Genomic DNA, 15,935 nt, shown 5'->3' with positions numbered 1-15,935 from the left:
TAGGCAATCTTTAAAAAGCAGTTTTGGGAATTATGGTAAGAGACTTTCACAGTAGAGAAGAATCCAAGTGCTCAGGCATAATTGTAGTATTTTTAGTATATTCAGCTTACAGTGCTACATGTCAAGATTAGGATATGCAGCAATGTGCTGAGCAGAGCCTGGAACTTCTAAAAATAGACCTTGCTTTACGCAATTGAAATTAAAACACACGAGAAAGCTAGGTAGAGGGAGGTGGTGGACTGCATAAGAATCTCCTTGCAGCTTTGGTCAGGGAAAGAAGTTAACACTAAGAAAAGTTTCTCTCGGTTTTGCAAAAGGCTAAAATAAAGGAGAAGCATAGTACAGGCTTGAAATAAAAATAGCATATTCAGCTGTTGCAGAGAAATTATTGGCTTTTGCCTTCCAAATGCGAAACATGCCAGTCCCCTGTGTTTGGCGCAGAGGCACGATAGTATGTGGGGAGGCTTTCATGCAAAACACATGTGTTTTCAATTGCTATCTGGAGCCAGACCAGTAGCTGTAACTTGGCCTGACAAAGCCTCATTGAAGTAAAAGACAGAGTGTGGTTTCAAAGCAGTTAGAGAAAGAAGGGGAATGCTGTTCAGGAAATTCTTCGGACTGGGCAGGGACTTGGCCACGATCCTGCTGCTGGAAAATCTGACAGGGGCAGCTTCTGAACCCATGGTAGGCCTTCCACTCCTCTGAAAGCAACACGGCGTCTTCCTTCTTACCCCACTTTTGGCATTTCACGGGATTTTGTTGTGTTCTTTGGGCTCCCTCCCACCCCACAAGAGGTAAGGGGCTCTTTGTTATTTCTTAATACAGCTTTCTTGGGCATTGCTGCTCTTTTGTTTTACAAGTACTGTATAGAGACCCCTATGGGGCAGTTACTTAACTGAGAAAGAAGTTGGAGATCTGCCTCATTTACAGAGGGATTGGCTAATTATCTTTCCAACTTCTACTAAAATTCTTGCAGAGAGGGTGGGGTGGGGTGAGGCTTTCTCTTTAAGTGGGAACAGTACATAATATTCTTTTTAAAGTTTACACAGTAGTGCGTATGGATGAGTTAAAGAAAGTTGGAGAGTTCTGCCTGTTGTATAGAATCGGTGATCAGCTAGTATGTTTCAGAAATTGCTATCCATGCAGTATAGTCAGATATAGCTGAAGAGATTATATAGAGAGACTGTGAGACAAAGGCTGAGTAGTTTGGAACATTTTTTTTAGCAGTACATTTGTAAATCACAAGGCAACAATGCTACGGTCCTATTTATTTTTCTATGGTTCCCCAGAATTGGAGTGAAATAATACAGGTATTTACCATAGAATTGCAGTATCCCATAATTCAAAAAAGTTTTGGAGAAACTTTATTTTTCTTCAAGCTACTCCATTCAACACCATCTGCTACTTTTCATTTCATGAGATGTTTTGCCAAATAAATATTTCCCGAACACATTATTTTAAAAGTTGGGCTTCTCTCCTGCAAATGACAAGTGAATGTTTGTCTTGTTACTCCATGCCTTATTTTGGAGCATTAAAGTTTATTGCCTTTCCTCACCAGTGACCATTAAACCTTAGCTGGCCTGTTTGCTGTTTCTTTAAAAGTGGTTGCACAGCATGGGAAGTACTTTGAAACCACCCTTCCATTTTTTGTTTGTCTAGTTTATTTTCCTCAGATCTATTCAACATGTATTTTCCTTCTGCTCTGAGCATATCCTTTGCCCTGCGTTAAGAGGCAAAGCTGTATTAAAATAAAAAGCTGAATTAATAATATATGGGCAGCAGAAGCCATACTTATGCATTAATTGGCAGCAGTTAAACTGGGCTATAGAACTGTAAACTGTGCTGATGTTAATACTTTAGGATAGATATCAAGAATGAAAATCCAGAATAGAGAGGTATAGAAAAATGAGTTTTTACTTTTAGATAAAATAGTAAAAAATCATTACTAGGTGAAGAAAAGAAACAAGTGATCATTCCATAAAATAATTCAAATCCTATTTAGAAATTATTATTAACAAAGGAGAAATAATGTCTGTAGATATAAATAAAGACAGAAAATGGGCATATTTTATTAGTTAATTTTAAATGAGGGACATGAGTTCTGAACAATCAGACTATAAAATATAATATGAAATATAAAATAAACCAAGCAAAATACCCTAATTTTTGAGAGCATAATACTCTAAACTATAAGATGCACCTAGTTTTGGGGGAAGGAAAACAAGAAAAAAAATATGCCTCTGCCTCCCAGCATCCATCTGATATTCATCTGGCCCATTCTCTACCAACCATTTGCCACGTCCCGTTCACAGCCGCTGCAGCTCATTTGGTGCAGCCCAATCACCACCGCACGTTCAGCTACTACAGCCCCTTTGCCGCAGGCCATTTGCTGCCACTACAGCCTGCTCTCCACATCTGCCATGGCCCTTTCTAGAACAGTTGATCAGTGCTGCACCAACCACCCTCCCCTCACGACAATATTCGTTGTATAAGACACACCAAAATTTTCACCGACTTTTCTAGGGGCTTTTCTAGCACATTAAAAATCCAACTTTGCTATCAGGACTGGGACTTTATAGGTAGCCCTCAACTCACAACCACAATTAGAGCCAAATATGTGTTGCTAAGTGAGACAGTTATTAAGTGAGTTTTACTACTACTGCCATAGTTGTTAAATGAACCATTGGAGTTGTTAAATGAACCTGGCTTCAACATTGACTTTGCTTGTAGTCCCCAAGACACTGCAACCATCATAAATGTCAACCAGTTGCCAAGTGTCCAAATTTTGATCATGGGACCATGGGAATGCTGCAACAGTTATAAGTGTGAAAAATGACCTTAAGTCACTTTTTCAGTTCTGTAATAACTTTAAACAATCACTAAATGAACTGTTGTAAGTCAAGGACTACTGTATTAACACCCAAAGTCATGTATATGAGATGGGCAGCCTTATAAATTTATTAAGGAGGTAACCAAGTTTTCGAAGCGTGGAACTCATTACCAGACTCCATAGTGTCATCCCCAAACCCCCAACACTTTACCCTTGGATTATCCATGGCTGACCTATTCAAATTCCTAAGAGGTCAGTAAGGGGCGAGTACAAGTGCCTTCCATCCCCCGTCCTATTGCTCTCCTATATCTCCTATACCTTTCTTCCATTCCTATATCTCTTCTTCTATTCTTTCATTGATATGTTCTATTCCTATAACTTCTCTTCTATTCTTTCTTAGATATATTTTACTATGAGTATATCCTCTATAACCTTCATCATGTATTTTACTATGTGTATACCCACTAAAACCCTCATTGTGTATTGGACAAAATAAATTAAATAAATGAATAAATATATTCACTTGTTTGTTTGTTTGTTTGTTTGTTTGTTTGTTTGTTTTTATAGGCTAAATTTATCTAAACCCTCATAGAAATTCAACCATAAGCTGAATTTCACTTCCTTTGGAATTCAAGAATCTTATTTAGGAAGTCTTACGTGTTAGTTTAAAATATCTGTACAGAACTTTTTAAAAAGTGGGGGAGGGGAGCATTTTTCCAGTCCATTTGTTCTAGTCACATTTTTATCACTTTCATTTTGCATTTGCTTTATACTCCCTACACCCCGTCAAATTGCCATGTGATATTTCTGTAGGAGTAAACAAGATTCTTTCTGTGCATATCAAGTTGTCATTATAACTGCAGGGGGGAAGTGGAAATCTCAAAAATAAAACAAAACACCCAAAACCCTTAGTTTCATATACATCAAATAAGATAGATTCAGGGTTCTACTTGCTAAATTGTTTGTTTGTTTGTTTGTTTGTTTGTTTGTTTGTTTGTTTGTTTATTTTGTCCAATACAAATTGAAAGTTAAGGAGAATAAAAACGTATAGTAGTAAATATCAGGGAATGGATAGAAGAAGAGATATGAGAATAGAATACATCAATGAAGAGTAGAGGGAAGGATATATGGATGGGAGAAAAGATATATAAAATATAGGAGAGACAATTGGACAGGGGACGGAAGGCACATTAGTGCACTTATGCTCTCCCCTTACTGACCTCTAAGGCGGTATATTATATTCTTTTATTCTGCTTTTGTGTTTTCTCTTGTACATGCTCATATATTGCAGAAGAGACGGAGTAACGACTCGGACACCAGAGCTGGATTTAAACTTGGGTCATTTTTATTATAATAAATTTGCATAATTTATTAATTAAATTAGCATGAATTAGCATAAATTTGCATAAATCAACATATTCAACTATGACCCGGAAACAGTGGACCTGCAGGGTCAAACAAACACTTCCGGGGCGGAAATGACGTAAAAGGTCAACATTCCTGGGCAACTAAGGGCGTAGTCGATGCTGGTCCAGGTGAGGGACCTCTCCCTCACCTGAGACCCTGCCATGCACTCGCATGAGGGGGGTCCCGCCGGCTCACCCCTACCCTGGGACTTCAATAGCGGGACCCAAAGACAGGTTCCCCCCAAGTGCGCAGGTAGCACCCACCATGGGCTTGGAGAGAACCTGTCAATCATCCCCAAAGATGCCCAAGGGAGAACGCGCAGTTGCTGAACCACCACCCAGATTTCCGCCCCTAACCTGCCTACCCAAATGACCAGAGGTAAGCCAATCAACCTATTAAATGCAAGCACCCCCTAACCGCACATCCATCTCCCCAGTGTGGAATGGGCGAAAAAACAGCCCCGCCTAATGGGCGAGGCTGCAAAAAATTCCCATTCGGCCCCCGAAGGCGACCCACCAGGCACACTGCAAAATAGGGAAGGGCGGGTGGGTGTCTGCTCGTGAGCTGGGTCCGGGGCGAAAAGGCCTGCTTCGAGGCCTGCTGCCCTTAAATAGGGCCAGCAAGCCCCGCCCGGACCCTACGTCATGCCCAGCCACGTGGGCAGGGCATTCCCGGCCGAAATCTCGCCTCGCGAGATTTCGGCCGAAAACAAAATGGCGGCCGCCATGGAAGGGTCCGAGTCTGCCCGGCCCTTCCACAAAAGCGCCGTGGGGCCGGTAAGTCAGCCGGCGATATTTTCTTCAATGAAGAAAATGTTCAAAAATGCAGGAATCTAAATAACATTCCACCATCCCCTTCATATGTAGAAACTAAGTCTTACATTCTTTCTACCTTTCTAACAGTGCCCTTCCACAAGCCTTGCAATTAGCACAACTCTTAGGTAATTAACACTTACTAATCAAATAACCACCAATATTCCTTTTCACACACACAGGATCAGAAAATAGAACCCTGCCAATTACATTATATACAATTTGCCACCAGAATAAGTCCTACTGCTGTGGCCTTAGACATTATAATAAGCTAGAAAGAGAGATTTACTGCTAAAGGGCTAGAAGTAAAGTCACTGAGCTGAATGGACCTATTCCCAGTTAAGTGGGTAAAAGATTACAGCTTCAATCAGCCTCTCTATGGCATCTTGCCATTTTCTTTCCTATTGCTTAGAACAGACCTGAAGCTGTCGTCTTTGCATTGGGCTGATTATAAATAAAGTTAGTGTTGCGGATTCTTTGCCTAAGTTGGTCATGGCATTTTAGTACTCTGTCTGGACTGAAGAAAAGGCAACAGGCATACACTCCTCTGTTAATTTAGAACCAACACTATTTGAAACTTTAATTGTTTTGTTGTATTATTGACATAGAGCATGGTGATTGTACTTATTTACAATATGAGAACTAATTGCCTTCTGAAATCAGAGATAAAGGACAAACATAAGCTTTTCTATTTCATTTACATTTCGGTTAAGTTAACTAATAGCCTAGGTGTTCATTAATAAGCTACAGACTGCAGTTTGTTGCTTAGAATCCTGCTAATGAGCTTATGCCAAAGATATTTTCAGTTCAGTTCAGCCTAATATTGTTCAGTAGAAGATCTGTGACCTCTTCCAACCACTGTAGGTCCATAAACCCTCCACCCTCCCTGTAGTTTCCCCACTCACAGGCATTATTTGCTTTTACATTGATTCCTATGGGGAAAAATGCTTCTTCTTACAGACTTTTCCACTTAAGAACCTGGTCAGGGAACGAATTAAGTTCCTACCTCCTAAGCAGAGGTACCACTGTATTATACTTTTCACAGCTTGTTTTGGTTGTGCTTCACTGGGTTGAGTGAGCAAAGTTCATGGGTATCCATTTTCTTGAAAGATGTTGTATAGATAATGGTTTCCTTTTTCTGATGTTCAAGGTTGGTGAAGTGTGTTTTTACTTGTTTAAGTAGTGTTCTTACATATTGTTACACAGCTTATATTGTGGGATGTTGGTTGTTACTTTGATAGTGGACCACTGAGTTAATCTAGGTAGTTTTATGACAGACCTGCCTTTCTAATTTACCATTATTGTCTCTGCTGATGAGGCTATCCAGGAAGGTATATCCAGGAAGGGTAGCATGTTGTTGTTTTCTTTTTCTATTATGATTTGTATTCCTTTGAATACGTTTTGTGTGTGTTCTCTGGTTGGTTCTTTTTTATGACAAAGGTATCACCTACATATCAGATCCGTAGTTTGAATTTGTGGGAGTGTTATAGATTCTAGACAATGCATTGTAGTCACTCTTATGAGTCCTGAAAGCAGTGATTCAGTGGAGGTTCTTTTCATTGGTTGATATATTTGTCCATTAAACTGAAAACATGTGATTAGGCAAAAGCTGATGAGATCCATGATTCTGGGTATCTCAATCTTGGTATGTTTGGTTAGGGTAGATGTACTGTGTAGCATAGATGTCATGAACTGTTTAGCACACATCCTGGGGAGTTCCCTGAGATTGGGCTCCACCAGAAGTCCAAAAGCTTGGAAGAATAAACCTGTGGTCTCAGTGACCAACTCAGATTGGATCCTGTTTGATTAATTCTAGGACTATGGATGTAAAGAATGCTGTGCCATTAAATAATGTTGTGGTTAGCTCTGGCCCTGCTCCTGCCCCAAGGACTGTGGATGTGGGGAAGACATCCACATGCTGTAGGCCTGTTTTGCCCCCGGTGGAATCTGCTGATGAAGGCTCCTCTGACCAAGAAGACATGAGTGACAGGGAGGAGGAGAGTGGGGCAGACAGCTCAGAAGGAGATCAGTTATCTAGCTCCTCCTTGGATTCAGAACAAGGGTTAATGATACAGCCACACATGCGGAGAGCCATGCATAGACAACAACAACTGAGAGATTATTATCAAAGAAAATGAGGCCACCTGTGGTTGGGTGGGGCTATGGTAATTAGTGTGGCTGCTATAAATAGCAGCCTGTGGGTTTGACCATTGTGGGGGATTATCTGATTGTTGTGTTTCATGACTGCTTTACTGACTTTGACTTTTTGTGTGCTGATTTTTCCCCGGTTTGAAACTAAACCAGAGCAAAGTGTGTTTCACTTTGTGAAAGAAGAAGGACTGTGAATTGCCTCACAGCTGCAAGCTAAGTATCACAGAACTGATAAAGGACTTGTACAAATTACCAGTTTGTATGGAGACAAGTGCTCTTGGCTATACCAAAAGAGGGCTTGGTTTAAGTGAATTTTCATTATAAAGAACATTGTTTTGAATTTTCAAACATGTGTGTGTCTGAAATTTGTACCTGTGAATTTTTGGGAGGATTCTACCAGAGAGCCCGACAGATCAAATAAGATCACAGTTTTATCTTTATTTATTGTCACATCTCTAATTCTTTGAAGGCACTACAAGGGGAGTTGATGGAATATTTATTTCATATGAGCTGTCCAAGATTTTTGTCCAAGAATTTTTGCCACAAATTTTCCTCCCACAAATGACTGTATGACTGTAACTTTGTTGCTTGTATCCTTATAATTTATATTATATTGACTGGTTCCTAATATGATTTGATTGCATATTTGTACGCGGACTATCATTAAGTTGTATCTTATGATTCTTGATGAACATTTCTTTTATGTACACTTGTTATGTACCAAGACAAATTCCTGTGTGTCCAATCACACTTGGCCAATAAAATTCTATTTTGTTCCTATTCTATTCCATTCCATTATATTCCAAGTCCGAGGCAAAGTATGCCTCAAAGTTCCAGTTTATTAACAGAGCCATGTTGGTACATCTGGATGAAACCTGAATCTGAAGTTGTTATATTCACATAACAAAAGGAGATAGGAGGCACAGCAAGAAGTATAGGCTTTATTGTATCTCAGTTGCAGCGAATGTAGAATATCAGTCAGCTCTATGCAAGTCACTTTTTTTTTCAAATTTTATAAATATTTTATTGAAAGTCTTAAAAATTATGTAGAGTATCAAAAAAAACCATGTAGAGTATCAAAATTGCAATACACAAAATAAACAAATTTAACAAAAAAAGCTGCATAAATAACCAACACAAAAAAGAGGGGGGAGAGAAAAACAAAAAATTTAAAAAGCTATCTTACTTTTACATATATCATTCCATATCCTATGCAGTTATTTGTATTGTTTAAAGTTCTCATAATTGGTGAATAATAATTAATTATAATTAATTGTGCCTAATATTAAGGTTCTTAGAGTTAGATTATTTATACTATAAATAGTTCACTGCACATTTCCCAAATAAATGGTCTACAGTTTTACACTTTTCCATCTATCACACATTGTTATTTACAAATCATTCTTCATATCTATATACAGTATTCTCATTAATATCATCTTATGCATCCTATATTATTTTGTTTCCTTCATTTTGTCTAATCATTTATACAATTTGTCCCAAATTTTGTAGTAGTCTGTTTCTTCTTTTTCTTTTATTCTCATTATTAATCTGTTCATTTCCACCACTTCAAGTATTTTATTTATAACCACTAGGTTGGTGAGAACTGTTGTCTTTTTTTCCAAAATTGTATGTAACAAATTCTTGCCACTGTTGTTATATGGATTATCAAGTATCAATTTTATTTATTTATTTTTGGTTCGTTATACCTAAGAGAAATATCTTCAGTTTTAATTCTATGTTAATTAATGTAATTTCTTTTAACCAGCTTTGAACTTTCTTCCAGTAGGTCCTGGTCCCGAGACACATCCACCACATGTGATAATATGTGCCTAATTCCATTTTACATTTCCAACATTTGGGGTAGATTTTTGCCAGCCTTGTTGCTTTTAAGGGCTTGCTTTCGATGTGGCTGGTTTCTGACAGCCATTCAAAACTCCCACTCATGGCTGGGCCAATCAGTGAGCGACATGCAAATTTAGACTGTACCTCAGTATGTAACAGAAGTCCTTGATTTTTACCACCCAGTTGAAAGTTTAAGCCCTGTTTAAGCCCTTGCCCCCCCCCCACAAGCACACCCAAGTCCATCACATTGACCAATCTCCAATTACTAGGCTAGCAAATCCACCCATCTCTTTCTGTACAGGTGCAGGTGTGCAGAGACAAAGGATGACCTTGGCTTTCAAGAAAGAATTTGTTATGGATACCTGCAAACAGCCCTCATGCAATTTCCCCCTCCCAGTTTCCCACAATAAAGAATACATACTAAAATAGTATCAAGTGTGGCAGGCCAAAGACCCCAACTAAAATGACAGGTTGGGGGTCCCTGGTAACAATACAATTGAACAGAGAGGCATGTATATATTGCGTGTTTTGAGTGGTACATAAAAGTAGGGGAGTACAGGTCAACTCTTGCTTTTGTCCACTGATGATTCTTCTTAGTGAAAGATCTTGGTAAGGTCACTGAGAGCTCTGTTAGTTTGTTTTCCCACACTTCTGTGGACACACAAAAACAAACAAACTAGACATATCTCTTCGTCCAACTGTAACATTGCCAGTGAAGGAACGTCAGCCAGTTTGTCTCTCTCAGCCAGTCCTCAAAAGAAGGAGACAATGCCAAACCATTTCCAAAAAACACTTCCAAGAAAACCTGCAAATTCAGGCAGTCCATATTAAGGTTTAAGTTTAAGTTTTATTAGATTTGTATGGCGCCCCTCTCCAGGCCATCACTAGCAATCAGCACCAACTTAAAGGCATACACCTGCATTTAGGATTTTAGCCTATATGACAGTTAAGAAAACTGAAAATAATTTTAAAAGAAAGAGAAAACCTTAAAACCCCTGTTAAAACTAACTCAAACTGAGCAGGCCTAGTCAGTAAAGAAGAATGTGAGTTGTTCCCTAAAAGAGGAAAAATAAAGACTGAGTATCATTCTGAGTGAATTTAATAGCTTGGGAACAATATAGAAGGAAAAAAATAAGCAAACATCTGGTACAATTTCTAGATGTTTGAACACTTGATGTTTTTCTGTTTTGTTTCTTTTTAATGATTGTTTGATTGTTCATTTTGTCATTTATAAGATAACCATATATAGTAAAGTTATTGAAACAAATGACTTAATAGGGGAATTTCTAGGAGACCTAGAAATAGCATTTGCAGTGTATCTTCATAAAGTTATCATAGAAAAGTTTTACTTTTGTTTACTTTGCTTCCCAGTGTAATGCAGACTTTCTAGTAAGTTCAGCTATAAATCTTGACTGCTCAGACATTTAACTATCTACTTAGAGCAGAAATTCAGAGGGAACACATGACTAGATTATGCTTTATTGTAGGCTCATAATGTTCATAACTTAAATGCGGTACTGTATTTGCACAGAAAGTGTGCCCCCCTCCCACTGAAAACACAGAAATTAAGCTCTTCATATATGTCTATATGGTTGATTTCTTTCTGACCTCAGGAAAGGGATCGATCTATTCAATTTTCACATAATGTTTCATGCAGTTTGAGCCCTTACTACAGTCCTTTTGTTTCCTGGTTGCTTCTGACCCAAATACAATTAGATTGACCCTTTTTTCATTGTTTAGTATCAATCTTACATATATTTTAATTCATAATTCCATACTACTCGATTTCTACCCTGTTTCCCCGATAGTAAGACACCCCCGATTGTAAGACGTATCGGGGGTCTCAGGGGGGTCGGCTAATATAAGCCATACCCCGAAAGTAAGACATATGTCTTACTTTCGGGGAAACACGGGGGTATTGCCGCCTCCCTCTCATCTAGCTGCGCGCCGCCTCCTGCCCACGTCCGCACCGTCCCCCTCTCCATACGTCACCGCGTCTAAATGTTAATTTTATGGTTAAAAAAAAAAATTCGTCAATTTTTTTCCAATATAAGACATACCCTGAAAGTAAGACATAGTGGGGCTTTTGGGGATAAAAAGAAAGTAAGACACTGTCTTACTTTCGGGGAAACACGGTAGGTCAGTACATAAATTAAAAATTAAAAACTGTCAAACAACTGACTTGTACATTTCCACATTATTTTTCATGACATACAGAATATCCTTTAACTATATTTTTTGTTTAAAAAATATTTTTTGTATTAGCAAAAATATAATGGCAAAATCCAGAGTGATGAATTCTGAGCGATTAGAGCATATAAGTCATTTTCCTTTTATTCCGGAAAGCGTGAATTGGGTTGATTCATTTTATCAAATTAAATTATTCCCCATCTCTTCTTCAGTTTTTTTGTTTGTGTGTTTTTGCATTTTTGCAAAAAAAGGAATAAGTAAAAAAGGAGAATTATAACCATACCATAAATAACACCATTTTGTCAATAAATGTTTTTCCCTCCTACATTTTTTTAAATTAGGCTTCTGCAGCTCAGTAATGAAGCATCAGTATCTGTAGTACAGTCACAAAGCCCAAAAAAGTATCTTATCTACACAGGTATTTCCAAAATGCTTTATTTTATATTCACTTGCTAAGAGGCTATTTTCAGGACTTCCATTGTTTCTGTCACCAGATCTTGGAGGGGACATAAGCCAGGTACTATTTTGTTGGACCTACAAACTGTGCCTGCACTCAAAAAAGTCCTGAGCCTTACTACCCTTTCACCCCGTGATTATTTCAATTATTTCAATTTCATACTTGTAAGTAGATGATATTTTGCTTGATCACCCAGATGTTTGTGGTATGTTTATTGTTTTATCATGGTATATTGCCTCATTTCACTGTTGTGAAATGGGCAGCCATTTAATTATTTAAATAAAGGAATATATAGTCTCATCATGCCTACAGTTTATGCCTATGATGTCTGGTTATGTTTTCTTTTTCAGATGCCTCAGGAACAATATGCCCAGAGAAGCACCATGCACAGCTCAGAAGGACCACATGTATACAAAGTGGGGATTTATGGTTGGCGGAAGAGGTGCCTCTATTTTTTTGTGCTACTTCTAATGATTTTAATCCTGGTGAATCTTGCCATGACCATCTGGATTCTCAAAGTTATGAATTTCACAATTGTAAGTAGATGAAATTTTGCTTGAAAAAACTTGTTCATTACAAATTTTCTTCAGGCTTTAAAGTTAGGATATACAGCTATAATAGTAGTTAAACATTTAGATCTCAAGAATGTTTAAAATGAACTCAGGCATTAGTCGTAGGCAAGACTTGAGATGGATCTACTTTCTCTGTTCTTAATTCACAAGTTGACTAGTGGATCTGTACTTTAATTCCGAAGTTCTACAAGTAGCCAATTTGGGCTGGTGGTTAAGGAATCTGGGTAGAAACCAGGTAATCCTTAAATTGTAATTCTGCTTTAGGCATGAAAGCTGGCTGGTTGATTGTAGCCCAGTCATTCTCTTTCTCTCAGCCCCCACAATTATTATTGTTGTTGTTGTTGTTGTTGTTGTTGTTATTATTATTATTATTATTATTATTAATTAGATTTGTATGCCGCTCTTCTCTGAAGACTCCGAATGTTATAGTTGTGGGGAAAATAGGACGAAGAGGAAGTATTAGATATGTTTTCCACCATGAGTTATTTATAAAAATAATAAAGGCAGGATTTTTTCAAAAAAATCTAAAATAAAAACTGATAAAATAAATATTAAGAGTTCCACTCAACATTTGGATCACCACCTAAATGTTCCCTTGTGGGTCTGTCCTATTCCCCTGAACATTTTGAAGTTTAAGTGTTCCACAAAATGCTTAGGAATGGTTTGGCTTTCTTCATTAGTAGCTTCAAGGCATAAATTTCCCTTCTCTTTCTTCCAAGGCAGCTCTTAGAGAATCTAACCAGAAAAATGGGGAAAATTTCAAGCATATAGGGTTCCCCTGAATTTATTCTGTTTCCTACCCTTTCACTCATTTAAATACATTCAGACTATATTCCTCCTTGTCATTTTTAAATCAGTACCAGATGAAAGTTAGCCTTTTATTTTTAAGTCTTGAAAGAGTTGTATAAAGTCAGTCATTATATTACTTTGCTTAGAATTCAGCAGTTGATTGTAAGTTGTTAAAGCAATAGGACTTAGACTTATATATCACTTCAGACTGCTTTACAATCCTCTCTAAGCAGTTTACAGAATCAGCAATTGCTCCCAATAATCTGGGTCCTCAGAAAGATGTAAGGCTTAATCAACTTTGAGTCGGTCAGGATTGAATTCATAGCAGTGGGCAGAATGAGCTTGCAATATTGCATTCTGTGTACTGTGCCACAACAGCTCTTATAATTTCTCATATCAAGTCCTTTTGAAAGTTCTTTTAAAATCTTCTCCCTTTCATCTAAAGTATTAGCCATTCCAACCAGTTTGGTCATGTGCTGCCTTCATAATCATTAATGATGAAAATATTGTGCAACACAGGATGCAAAGTCCTATGAAATTCTATTAAATACAGTATTACTCTCCAGGCAGACTGTGGAGGATGATTGGCAAGGACTCTTGCAATGCAAGAGTTTCAGCCAACTTTGTGTCCATCTAATGGTGAGATCATCTATTCATATTTTAACATTTGAGTAAAGTAAATATCATGGAGCATTCTGTCAAAAGCTTTCTTGAACTATAAGTCCAGCTTATGAAATCAACATTTCTCCTAGATAGTTGATGACCTTTGAAAATACTTGTCTGTGAGAAAATGAGACAGAAAAACAAACAAAATCCAATTCTAAGTTTTCATATTTTACATTATTTTCAGTCCTAGTTGTCAGTAAAATAAAAAGTATGGTTATCTATCTTCTTTGCTGGAGAAAAAAATCGCCAAATTTGTTTCTACAGCAAACCTTATTACACAGAAGGAGGTTAGTATAATTCCTAAAAATGAACCCTGTCCTACACTATTATTATGTGAGTGACCTAACAGTTGGCAGATATATATTGAAAGAGAATGCCACTGGGGGGGTGCAATTTCCTTTGTTATGCATTTAAGACTGAAAAACAGTCTTCACTACACTAAACAATACAATACAATTACACTACAATAATAACAATGATAATGATAATAATAATAATGCAACCTGGCCATAGAAACTACATGGCTGTGGATGAAACAGGTAACAGTGATACCCATTGCCATTAGGGCACTTGGTACCATGTCCAAGAATTTATAAAACACATCAAGAAATTGAGCTACCTGCAATAACACCAGCAAAACTGTAAAAAAACAAACAGACCTGTACTACTTGGAACATCATACATCTTAAGAAGTTGTATGTATGTAGGTATGAAGATATAAGTATGAAGATGTAGGTTGATATCTAGGATGCTGGCAGCAACTCCTATTAACCATCAGCACCAGTCATTAATATTTGTAACACATTTTTATATGTTCAGTTGTATGAGTTTCATGTTTAATGAATAAAAGAAATAATAATAATAAATTAAATTTAAAAAACACTTTCCATAAAAATTTCATGGGGGGGGGGGAGATGACCAAAAAACAAATCCTATGACAAATCTGTAAAGAAAATTTTCATTGACTGTCTAAAATGCAACTGTGTGTTTCTTTTTAATTTTGTTGAAGACCTTCATGGGAATAATTGTGTTATATTACACCCCTTCCTTTTTTTACCTTTTCTATTCAAGTTTTAGTGAAATCCATATCAGGATAGTTATCTTGTTGCAAATGACTAGGAGATAGTATCAATTGTAAAATCTTGCTTAAACCTCTGTGATGGAAAGGAAATATAACATATGAGCCTGGTTTCTTCTGAATTATATTTTTGGAATTAGTGCATAAAAGCAGTAAATCATGTGTTCCCATGCTTGATAGCTAGATTCTTCAGGGTTTTCCTGATGCAGTTATTTTGAGGTTATCATCATACTGTTGTAAAGGATTCAAATGTTAGTTTATGTACACAACATTCACTTCTATTATTCTCCTTGGTCATTCCAATCTGTACAACCTAGTAAATCTGTCAAATGCTAGATGTGTAGTAACTCATCTGTTAAACTGTATCTGCGAAATCATTTATATCAAGCAAAGGAAAACATTTAACAGTGAATGCCATGCCATGTGCACTAATCAAACAGGTGGCAAGAAAGTAGGGGCAGTCAGGCACAACACAGGTTATGTAAACAGTAAACACATGGTCAATCAAAATGGATGCAAATGTCTATACACAAATGCATAAAATATGAGGAACAAACAGGGTGAATTAGAAATTCAAGTAAATGACAGAAGATATGATATCATTGCCATCACAGAAACTTGTTGGGATGAAACTGACAAATCAAATATACAGCTAGAGGGATTTAAATTATTTTTAAAAAATAGACCAAATAAAAGAGGAGGTCGAGTTGCACTATATATATATATAAGAAATAACCATATATCTACAGAAATAGACACGACAATAATGAATTACCTTGAATTCATTTTGATCAATATTAAAGTGGAAGGAATGAGATTGTCATAGGTCTATAATATAGGCCACCCAACCAAACCGAGGAAGTGGATGAACCTTTTGCTAGTCAGCTAACTAAAGTATGTAGAAAGCACATCACAATATTAATGGAGGATTTTAATTACCCTAACATTTATTTATTTATTTATTTATTTACTTACTTATTTATTTAGACATGAGGTAATATATATAAAGAAAAATATAAAATAGAGGAGAAGATATATGAAAGAAAGAAAATATATATGATATATGAGATAAAGGAAAGACAATTGGACAAGGGACGAAAGACACACTGATGCACTTATGTACGCCCCTTACTGACCT

General features: G+C 37.1%; 1 protein-coding gene across 1 annotated transcript in view; it reads left to right on the top strand.

The window, feature by feature from the left end:
* Positions 1–15,935, top strand: part of SGCD (sarcoglycan delta) — a 319,572-nt gene that overhangs the window by 90,213 nt on the left and 213,424 nt on the right. The window contains exon 3 of the mRNA XM_070739007.1: positions 12,043–12,228. Within this exon, the coding sequence (XP_070595108.1) occupies positions 12,043–12,228 (186 nt within the window). The remainder of the gene's footprint in view (positions 1–12,042; positions 12,229–15,935) is intronic.

The sequence above is a fragment of the Erythrolamprus reginae genome, chromosome 2 (genome assembly GCF_031021105.1).
Source record: "Erythrolamprus reginae isolate rEryReg1 chromosome 2, rEryReg1.hap1, whole genome shotgun sequence".
Taxonomy (NCBI): Eukaryota; Metazoa; Chordata; class Lepidosauria; order Squamata; family Dipsadidae; genus Erythrolamprus; species Erythrolamprus reginae.
Note: the sequence above shows the minus strand (reverse complement) of the source record. Positions and strands in the feature narration are given on the sequence as shown.